At 45.9% G+C, this 27,803-nt stretch overlaps 1 protein-coding gene across 1 annotated transcript in view; it reads left to right on the top strand.

Annotated features, from left to right (window-relative positions):
- Positions 1-27,803, top strand: part of PLB1 (phospholipase B1) — a 194,555-nt gene that overhangs the window by 110,735 nt on the left and 56,017 nt on the right. The window contains exons 12-20 of the mRNA XM_041757008.1: positions 129-224; positions 1,322-1,378; positions 5,868-5,939; positions 6,731-6,805; positions 8,803-8,866; positions 16,079-16,137; positions 17,912-17,985; positions 19,493-19,536; positions 25,811-25,919. Coding sequence (XP_041612942.1) covers positions 129-224; positions 1,322-1,378; positions 5,868-5,939; positions 6,731-6,805; positions 8,803-8,866; positions 16,079-16,137; positions 17,912-17,985; positions 19,493-19,536; positions 25,811-25,919 — 650 coding nt within the window. The remainder of the gene's footprint in view (positions 1-128; positions 225-1,321; positions 1,379-5,867; positions 5,940-6,730; positions 6,806-8,802; positions 8,867-16,078; positions 16,138-17,911; positions 17,986-19,492; positions 19,537-25,810; positions 25,920-27,803) is intronic.

Raw genomic sequence — 27,803 nt, 5'->3', positions numbered from 1 at the left:
GTGTCTAATTCAGAACAGCACAGATGAGTGATTCTGACCTCGGGGCCACTCAGAACTCCCTGGTCAGAGAATGGGGCAGGCTGGGGCTTGCTGGTGCTCTGGATACACACCCCTGCTCCCTTCCTCAGGAAAGCTGGAACCATCTCCTGGCCTCCAGCAAGTACAACGAGCAGGAGTCCTTCGTGGTGGTTTTCCAGCCTTTCTTCTATGAGACCCTACCTTTGGTGAGTGAGAGTTGCCATGAAGAGCCTAGACCAAGCTCCCCCTCCCACCCTCACCTCCACAGAAGCCCCGGCCGGGCTGGGCTTCCCCAGGCCTAGCATATGCAGTGCTGGGGGAGAAGTGCTGTGGTACCCTCTTACACCTTCTTGACAATTTCCACACGGAGCTTGGGTAGCCCCATGAGGCAGGTTCTTAGAGGCAGGGCAGCCCAAAGGTAGGGCATGGACTCGAGCCAGGTAGGTCCTGGCTCTGGAACCAGGGCCAGCTGTGTGACCTTGGGCAAGTTATTTGCACTCTCTGTGCCTTGGCTCTTCATCTGTAAAATCAGGGCTGTTGCTAATATTCTCTCCCTCTAGGGCGATTATCAGGATTATAGGATTAAATACGTATATGGAACTCAGAGCAATACTGGTTCTTGGGAAGCCCTTAGTCCCTCCTAGCTATTGTGACTATTCAGGATAGAATCTCTTAGGCAGCACACCATGTTCTTCCCTCTGCACACTCTACATCCATCCCTGGGACGGAGGGTACTTGGAGTTGCCCCACTCCCCAGGTCACTGGGCAAGTACCTCTTGCCTCACTGGGGCTGCCTGGACCATGAGCATTATGGTGGGTTCACACATGCTCCGCAAGTTCTCTCTGAGGCTTTAGCACCATGCATCTGGGACAGTCCTTCCCTCCAAGCTTCTGGATCCTGCCAGTTGGAGTCATTGTGTCCCCTCTAGGACCTCAGTGATGCTCCGATAGTGGTTTAAAAGGAGGAGGAATATTAGTTCCCATCTTCCCCGCACTCATTGAGACCACACACAATTCACTTCCCTGGCACCTCCCCCTTCTGCTGTTTGGTTCAATATGTACAGCTTCACAATCACAAAGAGCAGCCAGGCATCTGACCTGCCTCTGCAGGCCCTCCCTCACCTCTGAGCCCTGACCCCAGACAGGGTCTTATAAGTGCCTACCATTGTTGGTGAGGATGGGGCTGAGAGAGAGTCTGGATGAGTCAGGGCCACCTCGTCTCTGCCAGAGACAGCTTCAAAGTGCACATCAGGTCACCCCATTCTTAGAGGCGCACAGGCATTCTTATTTGATTCTCTTTCAGGAGGAGCAACCACTTCATGATCCCAGTACACTCGCCTTGAATCTCTGGAACAGCATGGTGAGTGGCTGGGGGTCCCAGGGGGCCACTGTGCCAGCTGGGGGTTTGACACACAGCAAGAGACCTCCACTGCCATACCAACTGTGCCCACTGCTCTGATGAAGGGGCTGCAGGGTGCCTGCAGGACCCCAAGACGATGATTGTGGGCCACCAAGGACCCTTCTCATACTGAAGCCCAGCTCTGACCTCCTGAGGTTTTTACCTTCTCATCCCAGGGCTGGGCCACTGAAGTCTGGCTCTTTCCAGAGGCAGGGGTGGCTCCTCTGAGTCTATGCAGGTGACTTCACTTGGAGTGGGGCACTGGGGATCGGGTTCACATAGCAGTTCCACCACCTTGTGGCTCAAAGGACCCAGGGTGTTGCCCATAACAAGCATGGACTTTGAATGATGAATACCTGGGTTCAAGGCCTAATTCCACCCCCTCATAAGCTGTATGAATGTAGAGCCTCAGCATCCCTTCTACAAACCCCGGATCATAACCCCTGACCCAACGCTGTATCTGTGACAGGCTTTCCCCAGACTATGAAAGTCCCCTAGGGCCAGCTGGGGTCAGTCAGAGGGTGGGATATAACACCAAAACTGAAAATTTCCGGGGCACTGGACAGAAACCTGATTTTGCCATCAAAGTTGCCCTATTTTTAGAATTCCAGTGATAGAGAGTTGGTTTTCTTCCTCCTTGGTTTGAAAAATTTCTCCCCCTTCTCAGTTGATGCACTGAGCTAAGAACCATGGGCAGGTGCCATTCAGCACACATCAGCCAGGAGCAAGGAGAGCAGACAGGGTCCCCAGATGGCCCATAGCAGTGGGTTCACACCATCCCTTAGAGGAGATATCGATTTCCTTTTTGATTTCTTTGCATAAGGACCCTTTAGTGGGCCTGACCCTTGGGTGAGATATTTCCCCAGAAAACCAGTCTGCTGCTGGGATGGGCAGAAAAAAGGAATGTGACCCTTCCTGCACGCACTGCCCTCCCTCCATTCTCTCTCCAGGGGAGAAGGGCTGACTCCAGCTCAGCCAAACCTCTCTCCTCCTCCTCCTATGACAACTCGCTCCCAAGCAACAGAAAGGCACCTACAACATGCCCCACCCTATGCTGGGTCCGAGAAAGATAACAAAAGACATGTCAGATGGCCTCTGCCCTTGCTGAACCTAGGCTGTGGCTGGGTCAGGCAGCCCAGAAGAACAAGAGTAAACTTGAACTGAGCCAACGGTGATGTGCTAGACCGCGTGCCCGAAAATGATGTGGGCCAGAGATCAGGAAAGCCCCATGGAGATGGGATTCCGATGGGCTTGGTAGGATGTGGCAGAGGAGGTCAGGGTGGACATTCCCAGGCAAGAGGACTTTTGTGAGCAAAGGGCATGGAGAAAAGAAGGAGTCAATGCATTAGCAAGAGGCTAAGTATGAGGGTGGTCTGCTAAGAGAGGAAGCATGGAGATCAGGGGTCCCTGAGAATGTACAAAGCACCTCGAAGGCCAGAGAGAGAGAAAGCAGATCCAGAGAAAAGGCCCCTCTCCCTCCTTCTCCTCCTCTCTCCTCACCGCACCGCTCTCCACCGCCCCCCATTACACCTTCATCTTGCTGTTGTCATTGGTGGCCATGGCAGCAGTGATAATGAACAGCCCTGACTGAACCCGAGAGCTGTCCTGCACATTCACACAGGCACTTGGAACCACAGTGCCCCATGACCCACTTGAGGGTGAGGACAAGGATGAGTCCTGAGCAGGCGCAGATGGGAACAGAAGGTTTCACACTCAAAGCCAGAGGACTAGGACATGCTAGGTGTCATGAGGGCTCAGAGGAGAGGCAGGCAGCTTTCCTGGGTGCGCAGGTACCCCCACCACCTCCAGACCTGTCCAACCAACATCCAGTCATTTCCCAGTGAGAGCTCTCGAGGTCCCTGCAGCCAGGCCAGCAGAGATGCGGGAGCTCCCCTAGCTGTGTCTGCCCCTGGCTCCCTCAGGGGTGAAATGCAGATGGGCCTTGACTCCCAAAGTGAGTACTGCAGCTAGAGTGCGTGGGCAGCTCCTGCAGGCAAGGATTAATCCGTAAAAAATTAGGACTGTAGCAGGTCCAGCCAAAGCAGCCTGGGTAAAGAGCCAGAAAACCTGAGCTCTGGTTCCAGCTGTGTTTTTGGTTGTTTCTTGAGGTGAGTCATGTGGTCTTTCAGGCCTCCATTTTCTCCACTTGCCAAAGGGGCGTGGTGACCCTCAGCCAACCTCAGAGGGCTGGGCCAAAGTACATGAGGGCTTCACCCTTGGGTTCACTCCTGTGTCTGCTCAGGGGCATGAGGCGGGCAGGAGTGTCTGCCTCGACCTCCTTCGGTCTCTGCTGTGTCGGGTTTCATTGAGACCACAGAGATGAAAGCGAGGTATGTCCATCCAAGGCCAGGTTCACTGACTCAGAGGGCCACCCACCTCCATGGGGAGCACAGAAAGGCCGACACAATCTCTGTGACCACAGGGCCTCCAGTTCTGCTGCTCCCCTCCCCTACCATGCCCCAAGACACTTTGGAGGGAGGGGGGTGCTGTGTAGGCTTGCACTGGCATCCAGCATCTGCTCTCCCCAGCCAAGCTCCAGGGTACAAGTAAGCTCTGAGGGCCGGCAACACACCTGCAAGAGCCGGGGTGAGCAGCCCTGCTTCTGAAACACCCCTGGAATCGCCCCAGCACAGCATACCCCCAGACTGAGGCTGAGCTTCTGGCACAAAGCTGGATGATTTTGTGTTGGAGACATCACTCATTCCCTTGGCCCCTTCTGCCACCGCTACTGCCTCCTCAATAATTTCTGATTATCCTTATGCAATGCTAGTTCTGAAGAGACCCGCCTTTGGGGAACTCCATTTCCAGATCCTTGTGGCCACAGACCCCCCCTCCACCCCACCCCGCTGCACCCCGAGCCCCCTGCCAAGTGTTGGAGCGGGGGCGGGGTGGGGCGGGGCTAGCTGAGAACCCTCAGGAACTGCTCAGCTGAGTGGCAATTCTCCTGGGAGACAATGTCTAAGGTCATCCCTCCCACGTTCCAGTTAACTCCAGTGTGGGGGGGGAGGCTGTGGGGAAATGTGGGTGATTCCGGGGCTGACAGGTGGAGCTCTCGAGAGCACGGGGGCCAGTGCCCACCATCCTCAGAGCCTAGGTGCCCTGGAGCACAGAGTGGTGGGAGGAAGGACAGTGGGAGGGGACGTCTGCACCGGCCACATCTTTCTGCATGCTCTCTGAGCACAGAGAAGGCAGAGAGTCCGAGTGGGAAGGAAGTAGGAGACTCATAAAGAGACAGTTGGGGAAATCCTCTTAAAGGAAAGTGTCAATTCAGGCCTATGAACTTCCCGTCGTTAAGATGCTTAAAAAACAGACTCTGCAGGGATCCCTGGGTGGCGCAGCGGTTTGGCGCCTGCCTTTGGCCCAGGGCACGATCCTGGAGATCCTGGATCGAATCCCACATCGGGCTCCCGGTGCATGGAGCCTGCTTCTCCCTCTGCCTGTGTCTCTGCCTCTCTCTCTCCCTCTCTCTCTCTCTGTGATTATCATAAATAAAATTTAAAAAAAAATAAAAAAAAAAACAGACTCTGCTATGTCCATTCCACCAGAATTAGTAAAATCTGACTCTCCCAAACTTTCTTTCCAGACTCTCTTATTGATTAGATTATTGAAATATTGGAGGAGAGAAGGCAGCAGGCCACTGGAACCGCCCCCCCCTTGCAGAGGGCAGCCTTGAACATTCTGGGTAGGACCTCCCATTTCTAGGAGTATCTACTTTCAGAATAAAACTGAACGAAAGTGGGAACCCCAGTTCCTCCTCCAGCCTTTGAGCTAAAGGGTTGCCACTCCTTTTCCAAAAGGTTAAGTTAATTACACTCTCTTATCTGACTTTGTCCATTTGGGTGAGGAGCTAATCCCAAGAAGGGTAAAGGTCTCTCCTCGCTTCTTGTTTATGGGGCACAGATGCTAGGATAAGATATTGCTGAAGGATCTAAAATCCTCATGGAGGATGGCAAAGCCCATGGCTGAGCCAGACAGGGCTCTCCATCTGGTAGCCTCCTGCCTTTTGTGTCCTTTGTCAAGTCATTGGAAGAGAGGTGAGGAACAAAGGTGCACAAGAGCCTAGTACCTGTGGGCAATAGGGCTGACAGGAATCAGGAGTTTCCCAAGTGGTGGAATAGCAGGTGCAAAAGGAACCATCTTCTCTCAAAGCCACCTTATCCTTTAAGTGCTCACATGTGTATAATGACTATTTAGAGGTAACAAAAGGAACTTTAGGGGTGTCTGGGTGGCTCGGTCAGTTAAGTGACTGACTCTTGGCTTCAGCTCAGGTCATGATCTCAGGGTTCTGAGCTCAAGCCCCACGTCAGACTCCCTGCTCGGTAAGGGAGTCTGCTGCCTGCTGGCCGAGGGTCACACTCGGAGAAGTGCTGGGTGAATGAGCCTCTCTCAGTGGTACCCCAGGATGTGGCCACCTCTGCAAGACTTCTCTAAGAATCACTTCCTTTTCCAGATGGAGCCAGCAGGACAGAAAGGTGAGCCATTCAGTGCAAGAGAAAGAAGGCCGGTGAAATGTCCTTCTCAGGTAGGCCAGAACTGGGGAGGGGAGGGTGTCTCTTGCTGAGTTGGGGAGAGAGATGAGGTCACGAAGGAGTGGGGTTTGCTGTGACATGGGTCTTCCCTGGCTAAGACATTATCCCTATTAGAGTCTTGGCTTGGCTCTTCTGGTCTAGGCACAGCTTTACGTACTTGACACACCTAAGGTTTACACCTGTAGGTCAGGAGAGCCATATTAGCAGAACTGAGGCCCCTTCTACACCTGTAGAGGGCATGGGCCCAAAGCCGTAGCTTACCTGGTCCCAAATGTGAGGATGGGTGTCTTAAATAATGTGCCTAATATATAGTAGGTATTAAATTAATATTACTGAATAAATGATGAGAAAAGACAAACTGAACATAGGAGAATTCCTTTACATTTAATGCTAGTTAAATTTTTGGCTTTCTTGCTGAATTGGTAAGTCTTGTTACTGGGCTGTAAGAACTATATAATTCACCCATTTCCCTCTTTGCCTTGGCTGCCAGGAAGCCTAAAATTAAGTTCTCTTTTTATGGAAATATGTATACTTTGCCTGGTAGCATGAAGCTCAGGTAGCAAGAGAGGTCGACTGTTGCAAATGGGCAATTTCAAAGCATTAAATGAGCTTCTTCAGAGAACTAATGAGCAGTGCAGAGAAGAAAAGCCAGAGAATGGTTTTCTCATCATTTCAAGGATGGTATAAAAGTTCCAAACTAGCCAAAGCCATTAATGGATGATAAAGATGATTGAATGATATGGATTTCTAGGTCATGGTTACAGTGTATTACCTTCTTCTGCAGGAGAATCCCTATCTGTTCACCTACAAGAACAGCAACTACAGGCCCAGGCTGCCAAAATCTCATGAAAAGATTGAGGTACGGTGATGTTTTCTGTGACTGGCAAACGTGCAAATGAACCAGGGTCGGTACCCCCTTGCTGAGTCTTTGGAACCTTCCACGTGGTTCTCTAAGTTCTGGAACCCCATGAGCAGGCTGGAGAGGGTAAAGGGTCAAGTCTGTGGCTGCCCCCTGGGTGCTTGAGGCAAGTCTGCCTCACAGCTCCACCTCAGCCACCAGCATCCTGAGGCTTCAGAGGCCTATTGGGGTGCTCAGCCCTGACTGCTTCCTGTCTATGCTGATGTAAAACAAGAATCCTCAGGTCTTCCCCAAATCTCTGACAGGTCCTTTTAAACTCATCTGAACCCTAAATCTGAGGAAAAAGTTAATAAAAAGCAGAGAAATGTGGTAAAGTCTGAAACCACTCAGCATGGAGACCAAAAGTTGGTGCATACCTTCTGGGGGCCACCTCCCACTTACGCCTCACTTGGTGCTTATCTCATAAGTCTTTCTCTGATATTTCCTGTCAAGATTAGATAGGGCACCCTGCACTCCTCTGAGGAGCCAGGAAACACTTGAAGGCTTATGTCCGCATTCTCAGAGGACTGGAGACCAATGCAAGTTGAGACAAATTTTGTACTAGAGCCATCCCTGCCTGCCTGTCGTATAAAAGAGGGTGAGATTTACTCCAGGTGGCAAAGGCAAAGCTGACAGCCTGGGTTCCCACCACAAAGCCTGAGAGATATAATGTGAAAGATTGTTGACTTATCAACATGTCCCATACTCTCTAACTAATATCTCAGCAATGAGGATACATTTGGGAGGCACCATGGCACCATGAAGTGAGAGTACTGGCTCTGGGTTCAAATTCAGACTCTTCCACTTACTAGCTCTATGTCCTTGGGCAAGGCACTTTAGCATCTTTGTTCCTTGGTGTTTTTAAATCTGTGAAATGATAGTCACAGCCCTATCTCAGAGTTGTTATTAAATTATAATACGTTCATAAGTATGAAGCACATCTACTAGTATCTGTTCTGCCTTGAGTTCTATAAAAGGGTTGCTATTATTGTCCTCTGATAAGAGGGAGCAACACATTCTCTTGGGGTACATTTACAGAATACCTTCTCTGTACCACTAGAATACAGGGGCTCAGAGCAGGTGCCTTGTCACTATTTGTTGAATGACTAAATGGGTAGGTGTATGGAGGAGTACCAGGCTTAAGGGATAAAACCACAAATAAAATACATTGCTTGTTCCAAGGAATTCAGGCCAGTGGAACCAACCAGCAATTGTAACATAGTGTAGTGAGTCCTATAAAGAATCCATGGGTATTCTGGTAATACAGAGGAAGCAACCAACCAGAGAGAGCTGACAAGGCTTCCCAAAGAGTACAAATGACCGCAGCCTTGAAGGATGACTAAAGGTGACCAGGTGGATGGGAGTATGGAAACATGGAGGGAGGGAAAGGAAAGGGAGAATGGAGATAAACTTGGGCAGACACAGAGCATGAGAACAGGGTCAAGAGCTGATGGTTTAGAATGTCAGGGTCCTCTTGGGATGTGCTAGGAAAATGGACTTCATGCTGATGTCAAGGCAGAAGAAATGTGTTTTTTTTTTTCAACCAACAAATTTTTATTGAGCATCCACTATGCACCATTCTGGGCTATAAGGATAGAGTACACGAAACAGACAAAAATCCCTGCTTTCACTGAGAATTTGGATGGGAGGGTGGGGTGGCTGGCACAGTTGTATTAATGCTGGGGGAGAGAGAATGTCATCTTTATGGGCTCTGAAGGCTGCAGATGCTGCAGTATTTTAGGCAAAACTAACACAGGCCCGGGCATAGGAGAGGGGACAAGATGGGGAGCATTTAGGAAAGGACGTCATGGACGCTTGGATAGGAGCGTTGAAGGAGAGGGAGGATCTTAAGGGATACCTAGGATTCTATGTTGACTAGTGTTTTCCAAATAGAGGCTCTGCTTCTCACCTAGTTTCCTACATTCCAAGATCCTATTTCTCTGTGCGTCCCATTGCAGGTGAGAGATGGAATGGAAATCAGGTGCCCTGACAAGGACCCCTCCGACACGATTCCCACCTCAGGTATGTGGTTCAAATCAAGCGATTTTTAACCTCATTTGATGCCTGAAATCATCAGCCTAACGGCAACTTTAACAGTCTTTCCACACAGTCTGAGATACACCTGAGAGGTTTTCTCCAAGGGCAGAGAGAGCTCTGGGTGTATATTTGTAAGTGCATTCTTGTGTTTGATTATTTTTTAACTAGAATAGGATAACACCATTATCAGAAAGCATTTATTAACATTAACTGTGTGCCAGGTCTTATTACGTAAAGAGCCCAGTGTGAGTTGTGTGAGCTGCTGTCATTGTCCCAGCCTTTAAGCTTTGATGAAGTGAATTTGTTTTCCAAAAAGCAAAAGTATCTTTAAACAGGAAGCAGAAATAACCAGTCCATACTGCATGTCAGAGCTTTATACAGGATGCACTCAAACACTGCGCAGAACAGGAAAGCATGCCATCTTATAAACATGCTGTTCTCACTGCTTCTCAGTATTTCCAAAATGACTGTTGCTGGGCTATGAAAATGAGACTCGTGGAATGTTCCAGGCAGACACCCTCCCCAAAAGGGGGGCTGTCTCAGGGCTAAGTCTTTTCCTCCAGGTGAGCCAACCTCAGAGTGATGATTGTATGTGCATGACTATGGGCAGTCATGGGGGTCAGGGGTGTGCTGTATGTTGATCTGCAGGACTCAAAACATTAGCCCAGGAACATTCCTGCAACAGTGCGATAGGTTCCCCTGCTTGGTCCTAGACAGTTACTGGTCTGTTCATGGATTTATTCGTCTGTTCATTCATTTATTAGATGATTGCTGAATGCTTCCTAGGTGTCTTCCAAGATGGAAAATTAGGTTTGGAGATGTCACAGTGCCTAGCAGGATTCTTTCAGGGATGCAAATCTTTCTAGTCAGACTTCCTTTTGTTGAGTGTTAGTAGAACAACTAACTGTCAGCCTGCCCTTTCATGCATTCTTAGCTCTCCACACTCAAATTAAGCTGTATGACTGGCAAGTATGTTAAAAATGCTTGTACCAGAGCTTCAGTATATAACCAGCTCTTGTTCTAAGTTGCAGAACAATGGAGTAGGTGATAAGGCTCTTATGTGCACACATATTTAGTCTTTAGATTTTTCCCTCCTTCATATTTGGCAACAACTCATTCCTGTTTGTTAGTTTACTAGTAGAACTTTAGCAGCAGAAACAAATGATTAGTTTCATACATAGGCCTTCTTCTAGCAAAACCCCCAAACATGTATGTGTATATATATGCATATATATACATATATGCGTATATATGTATTTATATATTCATATATATGTCTGTACATATGTGTGCATGTATGGTAGACAGAAAGGGAGAATTTGAATGATTTAATCACCATACTCTTTACAGAGAAATGGTCTCCATCTCCTTTGTAATCTTATCACTCTGAGAGGATGAGCTATAAAGCATTTTGCAATCTGTCCAAATTATGCTCCTGTCATGTCAGTGATAACCAACCAATCCATTAGAACATATGTCAACATCTAAAACCAAATAAAATGTGAACCTCCTCTTTATTCCCTGCCCCTGAGGATTATTGTGTTTATTGGCATGTAAAGATATAAGCACGAGAAATCTTAAGACCTTGAGATTGGAAGATACTCTAGTGATAGGGATTGTCTGAGTAAGCAAATGGATAGATTTAGGTCTCCTTGATCTAACCGAGTGCACATGGAACCAAAATGCTGACTCACTCCAGCTGGGCAGCAGCCCTCCTGAATGAGAGCAGGAGGGCCTACCCTTCTAAGTCCTGCCTAAAAGGTGTCATTTAGGAAAATGGCCATAACTAACTGGACAATAATGAAAAACACATTACAGTGCGTGATCTGTGATTGGACATTTTAACCATCCCTGTGATTGTTGGGGTAGTTAAAAAGACGTAGCATGGGGCCACCTTATTGGTTTTCCTTGATAGTTGTCACTTATCTGGTGAGGTCATTCACTCCTCTGGAGATCATGTTTGTGATTTCTAATTGAGGTGATGGCATCTGATGCATACCTACAAGAGCAGGCCATCTTATCTTTATACCTCCAGTGACTCAGCACATAGTATGAGCCCAGTAAATGATCACTGAATTAATCTTAATAAGTATTTTTAATTCAGCTAATCAGCAGTTCTGAGTTGAAAAAGATCTTCAAACCTACTAGATCAAAGTGGCTTCCATTAAAACAACTTTTCACTAAGACTCTGTATAAAATAACTGTTTTGCCTTCATAGTTCTTTTCAAAAACCTCTCTTGTCATCATCTTCCCTAGTTTCTCTCCAACAGCCTACAGATACACTGAGCTAACCAAAAGTGGTGTTTCAACTTAAGGTACTGCCTTCATCAACAGGACACAGCCCCCAGCAACCTGGGTGCCTTACTCATTCCATCTGGAGCCCACAGGTGATGAACCTCCTCTTCCACTAATCTATGAGGCTTTGGAATGAGATATATAGAGTTAATGTGATTTTTTTTTACCTAATTGGTATTTGGTAGCCAGATAAAAATAAAAACCACCAAATTTTCCTCCCGGTCAGTGCATACGTGCACTTTGTTGAGTGCTATCTCCTGTGGGCTTTATAATTTTGTACATACTTGCATCATTTTCTATTACTCCATGGCCTGCCCCTAACATAGTTGGGATGACTAAGAAAAATATGTTGGACCTGGCAACTGACCTAAAGCTTTCTCAGTGAGAAAAAGAGTAGCATTTTGCAAACAAAAGAGTAGCAATCTGGACCCAGGACAATGGTTCTTGGTTATCTGTGGAAGTTGGCTATCTTGAAGCTAAGCTGCTGATTCCATGCAGAGGGAAAAATTCATAGTATTTGAAAATAGAGATTCATAAATAGAGATGCCACAGTCATCAATAGTATATATTCAGAAGTTCATTTACATTCAGTGAAGACCTTGATTCCTTTCTAAGTCCTTGATGTCATTTATTTTACCCATTTGACTAAAATGAGCTATTCAAAAGTTGATTTGAAAAATGCCAAGTTACAGCACCAGGGTGCTCGCTAAGGGTTTCCTTTTGTTGTGAGCTGGCAGTTGAACATCCAGTGTAGACTCTGCAGAGTCTATCTTCACCAACTGCTCATGGGTCTTGGTACGTAACCTAACCTGGGACTAGGAAGTAATGATGCCCCACAGGGATTAATAGCCTGCTTGTCCCTCGGTGGGACCAGTCTACTGAGCAAGTTCAAAATCACCCAAAGACCCTTGGATGAATAAGTATTTCCTTTCCCTGAAGTCTCCATCATTTAAAGCTTTGAGTAAAGGCTCTGACAGAGAGCCTCTAATTTAGCCTATTATTCAACTTAGCACATGTCTTGAGCTCCTACATCCAAGGTGTGTATTTTTTCATATAAACCCACACTAAAGCACTTCCAAGGCAGAAACAAGGCTCTAACACTGTGCCAGCAATTTACTACCATTGCAGAAGGCTTAACCTAAGTCCTTAAAATGAGAGAGCACATGGGTTGGGCAGTCCTAGCTAACAATGAGGAGAAAGCTGGTTTTTCAGATAATGGCTCCAGGTGGTTCAAGCTGTTGGGTTGTACCAGACAAAACTCCAAAGTGTCAAGTCTTTTCCCTATTCTATAGTCTACTATGTCCTTGCTATTCATGACATTTCGTCATAGTTTGAATGGCCTTCTAATAAGAGGCCCCCCTCTGTAGAAATCTTGATGAGTTATTGATGTATTTATCAACTCCTTTCAGGGTAGTGGACAGTTTGTACCAGATAATGTTTAGCTAATCAGCCCACATAAATTTAATCTTATCTCTAAACAGTTCCTTCTCCAAGGAGAGCAATTGCTGAAGTGCTTTGCTGTGTTTCCAGGCTGTGTCTTTGTCATACATGATGATGTTAACAAAGCTCAAATCAAGGTCTACAGAATATTAAACAAATGAAACATGTCGGGCTCTATCTTAATAAAATCCCAGATAAGCCAGACTCCTCCCACTTATGCTTGGATCATTTGGTTTGTTATCTCTCAAAGGAAATCCCTCAGAACAACAGGAGAACACCCCCCCATCAATCTGTCCACACATACATACACACCCATGAATGTGGACATGCATGCGCATATGTATGTGTGTATGTTTCCTTAGCTAAAAATTTAGGTGATAGGATGACCAGTTTCAGCTGCCTCTTTAGCAAACTGTAATGTGCTTTTGGAGAAAATCTGTCCATCTCTTACACATTTTACCAGCTTCAAAGATTTCCCCTAACCTTTGCCCGCTAGCAAGTATTCACAGTATTCACTGTGTATATCATACATTATGGCAACAAGAATACAGTGATTGACTGTCATCACCAGGAACTAATTTAAGTGCTCCAGAGTTGAGGGAAGGAGGTCTTATTTTCTGTTTTGTTGCCTTTTTTACCCATAGCCCAATTTCTTTGAGAAGAGGTCATTTTAAAGTTCTCAGGCTCAACCCCATGGATGTGTGCTAATGTGTGCAGCTGGCTTTGTGATTTGATATTGTTCTTCTAACCACATATCCTTAGCCCACCCCCTCCCAAGACCTAGCAAAGCAGAACTCTGAGGGTAGGAACCGACCATCTGTGTTTTAACAAGCTCTCCAGATGATTCTGATGCATGCTCAAATTTGAGGACCACTAATCTATATATTTTGCATACACACATTCACAATTATGTATGTGTTAGTTTACATGCTGTCATAGGAAGAAGCAGGGACTTTTACTTTTCCAGTGAGAGCATATCCTCAGTGGGAGTGACCGCTCTCCATCTGCAGACAGCATGGAAGTCAGGTAGAAAAGATATCTCTACGGAAGGAGAAAAGGCTTGGAGATCTCTTCGAACATTGTTTCCGCTGAGTGTTAATACAGCTTCTTGTGCAGGTATAATTCTAAAACCATGATTTGGATGTTGATGGGTGAAGTGATAGATAGCCCAGTGGGTCAAAAGCCTCTGGTTCTGTTTCGCTGGATGTGTTACCAAATGATTTGACAAGGAAGGGCTGTCAAGAAGGCCTCCATGCAGACAAGTTTCCTTTTTCCATCTTAAGCAACAGACCCCTGAGATAACAGGTTTCCCCCACCCCCACTCTGGAGTCATGGGCCACTCCCTGGTATGGATGTTGTATTAGATCCTCCCAAGGCACGAAACTTAACTGACAGTTTAGTGAAGTATTGCAACCACCAGAGACAATGGAAAGTACATCTGAGAGGAAAGATGGAGCCAGGCAAAGTTAGGGTGACTACAGGACTAAAGTACTCTGGGGGAGTGGGGAGTAAGTTGTGATTTGAGGGGGCAGAGCTTCATACAGCATAGGACCACAGAGCTGTGGTCCTCCAAGTGCACGTGGATTCATGTTCACACGGGTATAAGATAGAGGGGTAGAGAGCTACCGTACAGGTGTATATATGCAAGTAATTCTCCATATAGCAGTATTCATGTGGCTCTCCTAGCTTGTTAGCCAGGCATAAAAGGCCCATGGGCCTAACTCACCTTTGCAATGTAATTTTGTGCTAGTCTCCTTTACAGACCCTTCACTGAAGCCAGAGTGTACAACTATCCGTTCTTTACAGACATCACACACTTTACCATACCACATGCATTCTTTATGCTTTTCCCTCCATCCCCCACCTCACTCTCCCCCCATCCTCATCTCATATTGCACATTCAAATACTACCTTCTCTGTAAAGCCTGCTCTGAACCACACACCCCGCAGGGGTAAATCATCCTGCAACTTCAGAACTTCTTATCACTTTATATCTCTCAGAGTTTATCAGCTTATAAATAATTATAACTGGGATGTTTCTCATTTCTTCCTTAGCTTCCGAGTTTCTTTAGAGCTCTGTTTCTGATCACTCCGTAGTCTCCAGAGCACCCAGCCACTGCTTGGTGGTATGTTTGTCATGAGTAAATAGCTGTTTGGCTACATTATAGTACATGTGCAAACTCAAAAGATGAGAAAAATAGTCGGGCTGTCAAAAATAGTATAGTGATTTCTCAAAAAGCTAAGCATAGGATTATCTTATGGTTACCAATTCCACTCCTCGGTATATACACAAAATAATTGAAAACAGTCATTTAAATAGTGCTTACACATGAATGTTCATAGCACCACTACAACAGCCACAAGATGGAAACACTCAAATGTCCCACAGCAGATTAATTGGTAAGCAAGATGTGGTTATATCCATACAATAGGTTATTATTTAGCCATAAAAAGGAACAAAATATTGGCATAACATGGATGAACCTCAAAATCATTATACAAAGGGGAAGAAGCCAGACACAAAAGGACCAAATGGAATTTCATATATAAATGGAATTATATATGAAATAGCCAGAATAGGTAAATCCATAGAGTGCAAATTCATGGTTGTCAGGAGCTCAGGGGAGCACAAAGTCAGTGCTTTATAAGCGCAGGTCTCCTTTGGGGGTAAAATGAAAATGTTTTGGAACCAGATAGAGGTCACAGTCATCTAACCATTGCAAATGTGCTAAATGCCCCTGAATTGTTGATTTTAAAATGGTTAATTTTATGTTATATGAACTTCACCTTGATTTTAAAAAATGAGTCACTGGTAGAAAAGCATGTTCCTTTTCACTTTAGAAAAACTGGGGGAATCCCTGGGTGGCTCAGCAGTTTGGCGTCTGTCTTTGGCCCAGGGCCTGATCCTGGAGTCCCAGGATTGGGGATAGATTCCTGCATCGGGCTCCCAGCATGGAGCCTGCTTCTCCCTCTGCCTGTGTCTCTGCCTCTCTCTCTCTCTGTCTATCATGAATAAATAAATAAATAAATCTTAAAAAAGAAAAAGAAAAACCGAGCTAATTTTTTTTAATAGGGTGATACTAGATTTTCTCCCAATTATCAGCAGATCCTAGAATAGGTTGTGTTGGTTACATCTTTACCACAATTCCTGCCTTACTCTCAAGACCACATTCCAGGGGCTGTTTCAGGCATCAGGTTTCACTGAAGGCCCCAGACTCCCCTCTGAAAGAGGGTCGGACTTCTTGCCTTCTTGTTCCCCGAGGCACCAAAGGAGAGAGAGAGAGAGGCTGCTCCATGGCTGCTACTGTTGAGTCTTATGACAAGGACGGGCTGTTAATATCTCTGTCCAAGCTGAACTGCCATTACAAATAGACTTTCTCTCAGTTTTCCTGGAAGGTCTTCATTCATTTTCAGAGGAGATAAGAACCCCTGTCTGCCATTAACTCGCAAGTGTAATCTCAGTTCACAGGTTGAAACCGGCTGACATCAAGGTAATTGGAGCCCTGGGCGACTCTCTGACGGTAAGTTACCCCCTGTGGAAGGATGGGGCACTGGGGAGGAGATCTTGACCCCTATGGGAGCCTGGAGAGAAGAACTCTCAGCTCTGGCCCCTCTCTGGTCTGGCCCGCCTCCCCTGGACCAGCATTTGTGACCCATCACCTTTCCCCACGCCTGTCCTAACCCCGTATTCCTCTCCCAGCTATGGAATGAGGGAGTGAGCAGAAACTGGGGGGACCTCAGAGGGAGCAGCTGTGATAGAAGTGACTCAGCCCAGATCTCCCAGCCTGGCAGTGGTGGGAGGATTGGACTAGGTCTCCCCCACAGTGTGGGGCTCCTTCCAAGACCTGGCACTCCTCAGGGAGGAAATTAAAGGAGGGTGAAGAGAGGATGAGACAGGAGCAGATGCTAATGGGGTAGGGGGAGGGATGAGGGGAAGAGAGGGAGGTACTCCAAATGATCCCAGCCCACCTCTGCAGCCACTTTGTGGTGACCCCTCAGGCCTGCAAAGTGCTATCCATGAAAAGCAGGATCAGGCTCTAGGGAGACTGGGTGGAGGTTCCTAGAGGCTCCCAGACACGAGCTTCTGTTCATTAGCCGCTCATTACAGACGGACCCAGCTGCTGTTCTCTGGGTCAGTAGAATTCAGGGCCTCCAGTGGAATCTTGCCCAAAGACCAGCAGCAGATACCTTTCACATCTGTGGCCTGTTAGCATTTGATCTATCTCATTTGGCGGCATCAATGCAATCCTATGAAATACGACTCTCCTTCAAATTAACCCATAAAGGAGATAAAGCTGTGCAGGTGAACTGAGTGCCCGCAACACATAGCTCACAGGTGCTGAACCAGCACCAGCACTCCCAGTCCTGACTCCCAAGTCCAGAATCCTCTCCCTGTACTGTAGCTGTGTCCTCCGTGACCCCTCAGCGACTCTTCACCCCAACCACCCTACTGCTTGTAACTTTCCAGAAGGATAAGCAGGATGGTCCTTAGCACTGCTTATCCCAACCACTTCCTGCTGGATGGGGTTCCCCCCATCCCCTGGTCTCCTTGAAGTGCTCTCGGGATAAGGAGTCATCGAGAATCAGCACAGCTCCTCAGGACTTGCTGGGAGGCAGCATTTGGAGTGTGACATACATGGCAGGTGGCAGAGGAATTGGGCACCAGAGAGCAAGGGTCACACTCCAGGCGCAGGGGTGAGGTATCTCTCATGGAGGCCAGCCTCCCCATCACCCCCCAGCTGCCTGGGAGGCCGGTCTTCAGCTTGACTGTTGCAATGGCCTTGCTTAGAAATAACAGGCTTAGACAAGGGACAGGAAACTGCAGGATATGTCAGATTGAGGTTTTAAAGCCCATGTTCTCTCTTCAATTGAGGGCAGGGACATCGCATTTTATTTTCTTACTATTTTTTAAATTGTATATATGTGAGATATAGTGATATAAAAGGATTGTGATATGCTTCCTTTTATGATGTGTTTCACAACTTTTAAAAATGAGGCAAATGGGACCTTGAAATATATCCTTCGGAAAAACGGACACGGCTGTCTAATTTTCAGAGCAATTTTGCAAGCCTAGTGTCACCTGATCTGGGTCTGGGCAGGGTTTCTTACGGTGAGCCCAAGGTGTGGACAGCACCAAGATTCCTTGCAAGAGCTCTCACTCATCTCTGTCAAGGCAGGATGCACATCGAGATAGGGGAATGTCTAGATTCTAGAGAGAGTCCAGGCCTTCCCAGCCAGAACCAGAACTTTCTGACCAGCGAGCAGGGAGACTCACCCCTCAATATTCCCTCTCAGGCAGGTAATGGGGCCGGATCCAAGCCTGGGGATATCTTGGATGTCTTGACTCAGTACCGAGGCCTGTCCTGGAGGTGAGTGAAGATGTGGTAAGACCCTGAATGACCCCTTTGCTGCAGGGCAGGGGGGGACCCCTAAGCATCACAGAAAAACAATTCCTCTAGCAGACAGATGAACCACCTAGCCAGTGTTTTTCAGTGAGACACTTCTGTTTCACTTTAAGGAAGGAACGTAAATCTTCCCCAAACCACTATATTCCCCAGGACAGGAACTGAGAGCTAAGCAGGGGGACTTTGGGGGAGAAACATTTATGTTGGGTTGAAAATCTTCCCAAGCTTTCATTTCTCCCTCTGGGGCATAAGCTCAAAAGGAGGCAGTGGCCTTTGAAACCAGAGCCTAGCTGCTTTCTGGACTCTGTGCAACCGTGAGCAAGTTACTTAACCTCTGTGAGCTCGTCTCCTTATCTTCGATGCGGAGATAACAATACTGCCTGAGCACCCTCATGAGGATTAGAGTTTAGGCATCCAGCACCGTGCCTGACACAAAGCAGATCTAAATGGGAGCTGGCATCATTATTGAAAGGCCTTCATTTTACAGATGAAAAAGTGAGGCGCAGAGAGGACAAGTCACCTAAGATCAAACAGCCAGATGGCAAAAGAGCAAAAAGTAGAGCAGATGGTTCCTGACCCCTAATCTGGCACATTTCCCCCCATCGTGACTGCTTCATGCAGGCTTGCTCCTGCTCTGGCTGTAATCAAATCCAGACTGCCACAAGCTGCAGTGAGCAGGACTCGTGCTTTGAACACCCCGCTCCTGCCAAGCAGGAGAGGGCAGGTTTGCTATTTTCTCAGCCGGGAATCTGGCATCTCTGGCCCCAGACTGAACCTGAGTGTTGAATCCCTGGCATCCTCCCTGGTGACGCTGCACAGAATTAAACCCCAAACATTCTGAGACCCTTTAAAACGTTCCCAGACATACTTGGCAGAGAACGGGGTTGGGGTGGGGGGTGGATATGGAAAAGCAGGGAATCCAATAAACTCTGGAATGTTGCATATTTTCATGCCTAGAAACCCATCCAACTCTGATTTCCTTGGAATTTTAGAAGTAGCTTGGAAGATGGGTTGCATTCTAGAAGCCAAACCCTTTAAGCCAAACTGGAAGAGAGCGATGAGGGCAAACCTTTGCACTCTGTTTTCAGTGATAACACCCATGACCAGCTGCAGTGGCTAGCGGGGCTCGATTGGGCTGGGCATCCAGGGAAGGGTCACTTTCCCCTTAAAAGAGGGGTGGAGGGGGCCCACTGCATTCCCCTGCCCCCAGCGTCAATGCTCAAAGTTAAAAAATCAACAAAGTCTGCTGAGCTGTTTAAATCCGTTTCTTGGCTGGATTTGCAGCGGGACGAGGGAGAGGAGGGGCTGTCCTCTGGTTTGCTTTTCTACTGAGATAACGAGGGAACCACGAGTTCCAGGCCCCGGGGGTGTGTCTCAGGAGGAGCAAGGACTGTCCCCGTAGCGGCTGGGCTGAGCGGTTCCGGCGCCGCTGCCATTCTCAACCTCCGTTTTCTTCCGTTCTGCACCGCAGTGGAGGAGGCGATCACAACCTCAGCAGCGTCATCACCCTCCCAAGTGAGTCCGCGCTCCCGCTCCCCGGGCTCCTGCGGGCGGGCGGGCGGGCGGGCGGGCGGCAGCGGTAGCGGCAGCGGCCCCGCGCGGCTCTGCGGCGCCTCCTGGCGGCGGCCGCGCGCTCAGCAGGGAGCCTGGCGGTGCAGCTCTGCCGCCTTCGCCAGGAGGCGCTGCGTCCCCAGGCGGTCCCCGCTCCGCCCCGTGAGCATCCCGAAAGCTCGGAGGGATGATCTTTTTTTTTTTTTTTTTTTTTTAAGAGAAATTGTATTTGTCCAAGGAAGGAAGAGACTAAAAGAGGAGAAGAGAGTTCAGGCTAATTCTTAGTGGAACGTAATTAATTATAGGACATGACTCCAGAAAGAAGGAAAGGGAACCCATCTCCGCTTTGCCTGTCATTCTGAGCAGAGCACCCTCCTGGGAGGTGTTGATCTGGGCTGGGGCTGCATTAAGCACCACTGCATACAAAGATGTTGAGTTCCTGTGTGTCACTTTAGGAAAGGCCGCTATTGCCGCAGTAAGAGCTGGAATTACCTTGCGCAGGCCGTGCGCACAGTGGGGTTTGGGGTCAGATATTTTACTTCACCCGCCACCTGCTGGGAATTTTTTTTTTCTTGAAGCCTGAGATACATCCTCTGAATGGTTTTCAACATCTTTTTATTCTCCTTAGTGCATGCACATCACAGCACTTGTCCTGAAAGCACACATGCTCGTAATGTTATCATTACATTATTTCCTCTTCAAATCTTCTAGCTAATAATTTTGCCTAAGAAACTTAACTGGTCCCGTTCTCATTTGCTTTTCTTGTCATTATCCCTTTGTAATATATCTTTAAAAGCTAAGAAGTTATTTGAGGTTTAAGGCTCCAAGACTTTGATGATAGAGACGGCTTCATCTCCACGTCGGCGGGACCCATGGGGCTTCATGAATGGTTATCTGTTTTTGCTATTTGCAAATCCTGTTGAATGCAAGTAGGGTACAGTCCCATGGCAAAAGTCCTCCCTGTATTTATTGCCAAGGGGAGGTGGTTTGGGTTGCTTCTGTGAGTGTGATTGGTTCTGCAAGCTGGCCCAGCAAGCTGGCCCAACAGCTTGCTGGGCTGAGTCCCCTGCTGTTATTGTGGATAAGACAATTGGAAATGGCTCAAGACCTTCACTACAGTGATTCACAAAGGACTGAGACGGTGTCACCCCTCAGGTGAACTCCCTTGATACACTTAGCCCAGCGATGGATCATTGCCTGTTCATACGCTTCCTTACTAGAGTTGTGAAAGACAGTTTGATCATAGGGGGCTGGACATTCCCCAGGGAAATAACTACATGAAAATGTGTTTGGAAACATACGAAAACATAGGGTTAGAACAGAAGCTCAGTTTGACTCCTGCTTCAATTTAATCCTGCAAAGACTCCAGTTCTGGATGCTTGGGAAAGAGGAGCATGAAGCAAGGTCCCTGCCCTTCTGCCATCATCACAGTCTCTTTGGGGGCCTGTCTCCCTAAAGACAGACTCATGTACCCACAATTATAGCTATGTACAACGTTTAAGGGAAAATGAGTAAGAAGGTGGTTAACCCTGCCTTCTGAAAAAGGGGTTTTAAGAACTAGAATTCATGAGGTCAGGAAAGGTGATGGGACATTCCTGGCAGAGATAATGGCACATACCAGCAAGTTCTCACTCTAAACAATGTGTGGTGCCTTTCTATGATATTCCAGGTAAGTAGCTAGCTGGCCTGTGATGGATTCCTCCCGCAATGGGAAACCTAGGACAATCCATTATTTGCAGATTGCTCTAGTGATTTCACAGCTCTCCTTTCTATTGAGTAGAAATCAGAGTAACTTCTGTCCATTGGATATAATGTCCCCAAAGCTGGAAGGAGTTCAATGCCTATGTGTTGTGTAGGTCCTGTTGCAGGACTTGGTTCTAAAAAGCACTCTGTTGGATGGCGTGATGCCTGAGAATACTGACTGGAACCTAGCACATGCCTTTCCCATGTCCTCGCAGATTGTGAGGCAGGGGAAAGTGCCCTGTATTGGGGCTGAGAGAGCAGAGTTCTGGCTTGGAATTCTGTGACTTTCAGCTAATCTCCCAGCCTTCCTCAACTTTGGGTCATCTTTCATTCAGTCCATGAGCACTTGTTGAGTATATGTGAGAGTATGAGGTATATACAGACCCTGCTCTCAGGAGTTTTCAACCAAGATGGGGAGATGGAAAAGTGAAAAGTCAAGTGTAGATCCAGTGTGATAAAGGTATGAGAGTGCATGAGATTGAAAAGATCAACCAAATGACAGGGCTTTAACCAGACTGATCAAGAGGGGTGTGAAGAAGATACCTCAAAATCAGGAACAGAAAAGGAAACATTACTACAGAAATAAAAAGGATTATGAGATGATTTTGAACAATTGTATGCCAATAAATGAGATAACTTGGAATGGTAAAATTCCTCGAAAGACACAAATTACTGAAACTGGTTTAAGACAAAATAGAAAATCTGAATAGATTTATAACAAAGAGAATGAATTTTAAAACTTCACACCAAAGAAAGTCCAGGCTTTTCTGGCTTCAGTAGTGAACTCTATCAAACACTGAAAGAAGAATTTACATCAATTCTTAACAAACTCCTCCCAAAAATGGAGTAAGAGGGACTGCTACCCAATTCATTTTAGGAGACTGGTATTCTCTTAATAACAAATAAGGCAAAGATATCACAAGGAAAGAAAACTACAGACCAGTATCTCTTTTGAATATATGTGCAGAAATCCTCAACAAAACACTAGCAAGCAAAGTAGAGCAGCGTACATAAAGGATTATAGCCCATGACCAAATGAGATTTATCCCTAGGAATACAAGGTTAGTTTCAAATAAAAAAATAATAATATAAGACACTGTATAAAAGCATAAAGGACAGGGGTGCCTGGGTGACTCAGTTAAGCATCTGCATTCAGCTCAGGTCATGATCTCAGGGTCCTAGAATTGAGCCCTGCGTCAGGCTCCTTGCTCAGAGGGAAGTCTGATTGTCCCTCTGCCCCTCCCCAATGCTCATACTTTCTTTCTCTCAAATAATATTATTTTTTTTCAAAAAAAGCATAAAAGACAAAAAAAACTACACAATCATTACAATTGAGGAGAAAAAGTATTTTACAAAAACTAATATCCTCTCATGGTAAAAACACTCTACACACTGAGAATGGAAGGACATTTCCTCAATCTGATAAAGGACATCTGCAAAAGCCTGCAGTTAACATCATGCTTAATGGGGAAAGGCAGGATGTTTTCCTTCTGAGATCAAGATGTATACTCTTGCCACTTTTATTCAGCATTATGCTGGAGGTTCTAGTCAAGACAGTTAAGCAAGAAAATAAAAGGCATCAAGATTAGAAATAGAATAAAGCTGTTTGTAGTTGCAGATGACATGATCTTAAATATAGGATCCTAAGGAATCCACTAAAAATTATTAGAATAAATGCATTCAGCAAGATTTCAGGGTACAATGTCAATATGCAGAAATTATTTTTTTTAAAGATTTTATTTATTAATGAGAGAGAGAGAGAGGCAGAGGTTGAGAAGCAGGCTCCATGCAGGGAACCCGACGCAAGACTGATCCCAGGTCTCCAAGATCACGCCCTGGGCTGAAGGCAGCACTAAACCGCTGAGCCACCCAGGCTGTCCAATATGCAGAAATTAATTGTATTTCTCTACATTGGCAATTAACCTAAAAATGAAATTAAAAAAAAATTCTACCTACAATAGCATCAAAATATACTTAGGAATAAGTTTAACAAACTAAGTGTATCCTTTATACTCTTAAGATTGCTAAACATTGCTGAAAGAAATTTAATCAGAACTAAATAAATGGAAAGACATCCCATGTTAATATTGTTAAGATGACAATATCCCCAAAATTAATCTATAGATTCAGTATCATTTCTATCAAAATTCCAGCTGGTTTCTTAGCAGAAATTGGTAAGCTGATTCTAAAATTCATAGGGAAATTTAAGGGACCCAGAATAGTCAAGATAAACTTTTAAAAGAACAAATTCAGTGGACTCACACTCCCTAATTTCAAAATTTATAAAGCTGCAATAATTAAGACAACATGATGCTGGCATAAGGATAGCCATATAAATCAATGGAATAGAATTAATAGTCCATAAATAAACCCTCATACTATGACTAACTCATTTTCAACATGAGTACCAAGACTAATAGGGAAAGAATAGTCTTTTCAATAAATGGTGCTAGGATAATTATATAACCATATGCAAAAGGATGAAGTTCGACTCCTATCTCATATCATATATAAAAATTAATGCAAAATGGGTCATAGGCTTATATGTAAGAGCTAAAATTCACTGTTAGAAGAAAATATGGAAACAAATCTTCATGACCTTGGGCTAAAAAAAAAAAAACCTTCTTAGATATAACAACAAAAGCACAAATGACAAAAAATAGATCGGACAAAATTAAACACTTTTGAGTTTCAAAGGATACCATCAAGAAAGTAAAAGGAGGGCAGCCTGGGGGCTCAGTGGTTTAGAGCCACCTTCGGTCCAGGGCGTGATCCTGGACACCTGGGATCGAGTCCCACATCGGGCTCCCTGCATGGGGCCTGCTTCTCTCTCTCTCTCTGTCTCTCATGAATAAATAAATAAAATCTTTTTTAAAAAAAAAGAAAGTAAGTAAGTAAAAGGAGGGACACCTTGGTGGCTCAGTGGTTGAGCATCTGCCTTTAGCTCAGGGCATGATCCCGGAGTCCCAGGATCCAGTCTCACATCAGGGTCCCTGCAGGAAGCCTGCTTCTCCCTCTGCCTATGTCTCTGCCTCTCTCTCTCTCTCTCTGTCTCATGAATAAATTAATAAATCTTTTTAGAAAAAAAGTAAAAAGAAAACCTGAAGAGTGAAATAAAATGTTGGAAATCATACCTAATAAGAAACATATCTAGAAAAGAACTCTTATAACTCAAAAACAAGATAATTCAATTTGGGCCAATTAAAATGGGCAAAGAATCTGAGTAGACATTTCTCCAAACAAGGTATACAAATGACCAATAAGCACATGAAAACATGCTCAACATTAGAAACCATCAATGCACACCACACCATTATGAGATACCATCTCACATCCACCAGAATGGTTATTTTTAAAAAGATGAAGGTTGGTGAGGCTGTGCAGACATTAAAACCCTCATTTGCTTCTGATGGGAAGGTAAATTGGTACAGATCCTTTGGGAAAAGATCTGTCGATATTTCAAAAGATTAAACAGAGCTATCAAGCTATCATATGATCCATCATTTCCACTTCTAGATATATATCTAAGAGAGATTCACACAAAAACTAGTACAAAAACATTCACAGTATCACTATTCATAATAGCCAGGAAAGTAGGAACTATCCAAATCCTTCAACTGATGAATGGGTAAATGTGATATATCCATTTGAGGGATTTATTTGGTAATGAAAGCCATGAAGTGCAGATCTATGCTATAACATGGATAAACACTGAAAACATTATGTTAAGCCAAAGAAGCCAGTCACAAAAGACATGCTGTATGATTTCATTTATATGAAGTGTCTAGAATAAGCAAGGCTATATGAGAGAAGGTAGATTGATGGTCACCACACGGTTGGAGGGAATAGGGAGGGACTGGTACTGAGTACAGTTTCTTTTTGGGGTGATGAAAATGTTGTAAAGTTGATTATGGTGATGGTTGCACAACTCTGTGAATATACTAAGAGCTATTGAACTGTACTTCGTGAATATTATGGTATGTGAATTATATCTCAAAAAACTATTATGTATTTAGGAAACAGAAAAAGGGGCATCTTGGTGGCTTAGTCGGTTGAGCATCTGCCTTCAGCTTAGGTCATGATCCCAGAGTTCTGGGATTGAGCCACAAGTTGGGCTTCCTGCCTAGTGACGAGCCTGTTTCTCCCTCTCCCTCTGCTGCTCTCCCCCTGCTTGTACTCTCTCTCTCTGTCTCTGTCTCTCTGTCTGGCCTCAAATAAATAAAATCTTTGAAAAGAAAATGAGAAAAATGCATGATAGAAACACCAAATCCAGGCTCACGTTTATTCAACAATAATTCATTAAGCACCTGTGTGTGTTGCCCATGTGGTTAAGCATCAGCCTGCTGGACACTTTCTTTCCATGTTGAGAGAAGAGTTAAGTTAAAAGTTTTAAGGGTGGGGGTTCCTTGTCTGTAACATGCACTGGTACTTACCAAAAGAATTTGAAGATTGTTTGGGAGTAGTTACTAAGCATATCTCTTCTTTATATTTCCAGATATTCTCCGGGAATTCAACCCTTCCCTGAGAGGCTTCTCTGTTGGCACTGGGAAAGAAAACAGTCCTGGAGCCTTCCTAAATCAGGCAGTAGCAGGAGACCGAGCCGAGTGAGCAGGGGAGCCTTGGGGGGTGACCACACAGATCCTTTGGCGATCCTCCAGGGGTTTGGCCTGGCCTGGGGCATATGGCTGAAGGCTGGGGGGCTTGGTCCAAGGGAAAGGTCTGGGGGTCAGAGACAACACTGGGTGGGCTCTCCTGGGGTGTCCCTCCCTGTGGGACACAGAAACCTACTAGCCCAACCCCACCCCAGGAACTAGTCACAGTTTGCTCTGATGCCAGATATATACTTTGAGCAAATTACTTTGCCTCATCTCTAAATCTCATGTCCACAGAAGACAGTGGTATTAAGGGCTCATTTGGAGTTCCAGTTTTTATTACTCCATTAATGCTTCATCTTTTATGTCCTCTTCTCCAACCCTTCCTCAGACATACTTTCCAGGCAGTCTTTTCAAGCTCTACACTTTGCATCCTTCCTGGGCTATTGAAAGAGCACTCCTGGGAGGGAAGCCCTGAGTCTGAGCCCTGGTGTACATGTCCTACTCCACCCCCACCCCTGCCTCCCTAAGCCCTAACCTCCAAGATGAGGCTGGCTGTGAACCTCTCCCACAAGGTGGTTATGAGGCTCAATGTCATGTTGAATGTGAAAGTTCTGGGGGCCTGTAAGTCACATACACCTATTGGGTCAGGATGGTGGTTCCAGCAGCGATGTAGCAGGGTTGCAGGACTTACCCAGGTAAACTGTTGATGAGCAATGGAACCATCGTGTTGTGGTCCATGCACACTGGATGGCAGGTTCCCAAGAGCAGGATAGGCTTTCCTGGGCCCTATGCCTCCATTTCTCTCCATGGTCCCCAAATGTGAGATGCTCCTAGATTCGCTACCTGGTCAGAGAAAAGTGAATATCACACTAAATCTAGAAAAAATATAAGAAGATCTTCTCTGTTTCTTAATACTATTTTTCTTCCAAAATAATCACAAACCTCCTTATCATATAGTCCCTAGGAATTCTGTGTCTGGTTCCCAGATTTTCTGACATCATCTGGCCAGCTCTCAACACCATCCTGAATCTACAAGCTATCCGAGTAACTCTCACTTACTCATGACTGGAATAATCCAAATTGGAGATTTTACAAAACCTAATCAGTTTTATAAGGAATTCTGTGGCTTTGAAGTTTTCCTTTTGGTGGGGGAAAGGTAAAAAGCTACCAATTGACTGCCTAAAATTTTTGGCTTTAATGTTACCATAATTTTGCTTTTTTTCCAAGCACACATCAGCTAGTGGTATCCAGAGGGGCATTTCTAAGCATGATTAGGTCAGGGAGGCATCCAATTAGAAAACCTTGGTGGAGAACATAAAATTCATGATTCGTGTGGCCCTGGATTTCTGCTGCTTTCCTCAAGGCCATAGGGCCCTTTTGTGCAAATAATCCATTTGTCCAAGCACATCTTGGACCATAGGAAGGAGTTAGACATTATTACTCCCATGTTACAGGTGAAGAAACTAGAACAAAGAGGCGAAGTGGCCTGAACAAATGCATCATCTTGACCACATGGCCGATTGTCCTCGTGCCCAGCAGGCCTCCCCCCAGGTCCCGTGATAAGCCCTTGTACATAATAGCAGGGTCCAACATACCAGGCACCTTCATATTTACTAGCCCTGTGTTCTGCGCAGTCACTGTTAGCAGGTCAGACACGCAGTTATTCTTAATGCTGATATTGAGGCTCAGAGAGGTCAAGTAATCATCAGACTCTGGTCCCCAGGGCATGTGCCCTGATGGCTTTAGACATACAGATAAGGAAACCAAGACTCCCGTTGGTTAAGTGGCTTACCCAAAATCCCCACCTGGGGTGTCCGATACCTAGTCCCTTGTGACTAAGACCAGGCCAGCTGGGCTAATAGTTAAGATATGACAATGACTGTTTCCTGCTGG

Source organism: Vulpes lagopus, chromosome 5 (genome assembly GCF_018345385.1).
Source record: "Vulpes lagopus strain Blue_001 chromosome 5, ASM1834538v1, whole genome shotgun sequence".
Taxonomy (NCBI): domain Eukaryota; kingdom Metazoa; phylum Chordata; class Mammalia; order Carnivora; family Canidae; genus Vulpes; species Vulpes lagopus.
This window is presented reverse-complemented; position numbering and strand designations above follow the sequence as displayed.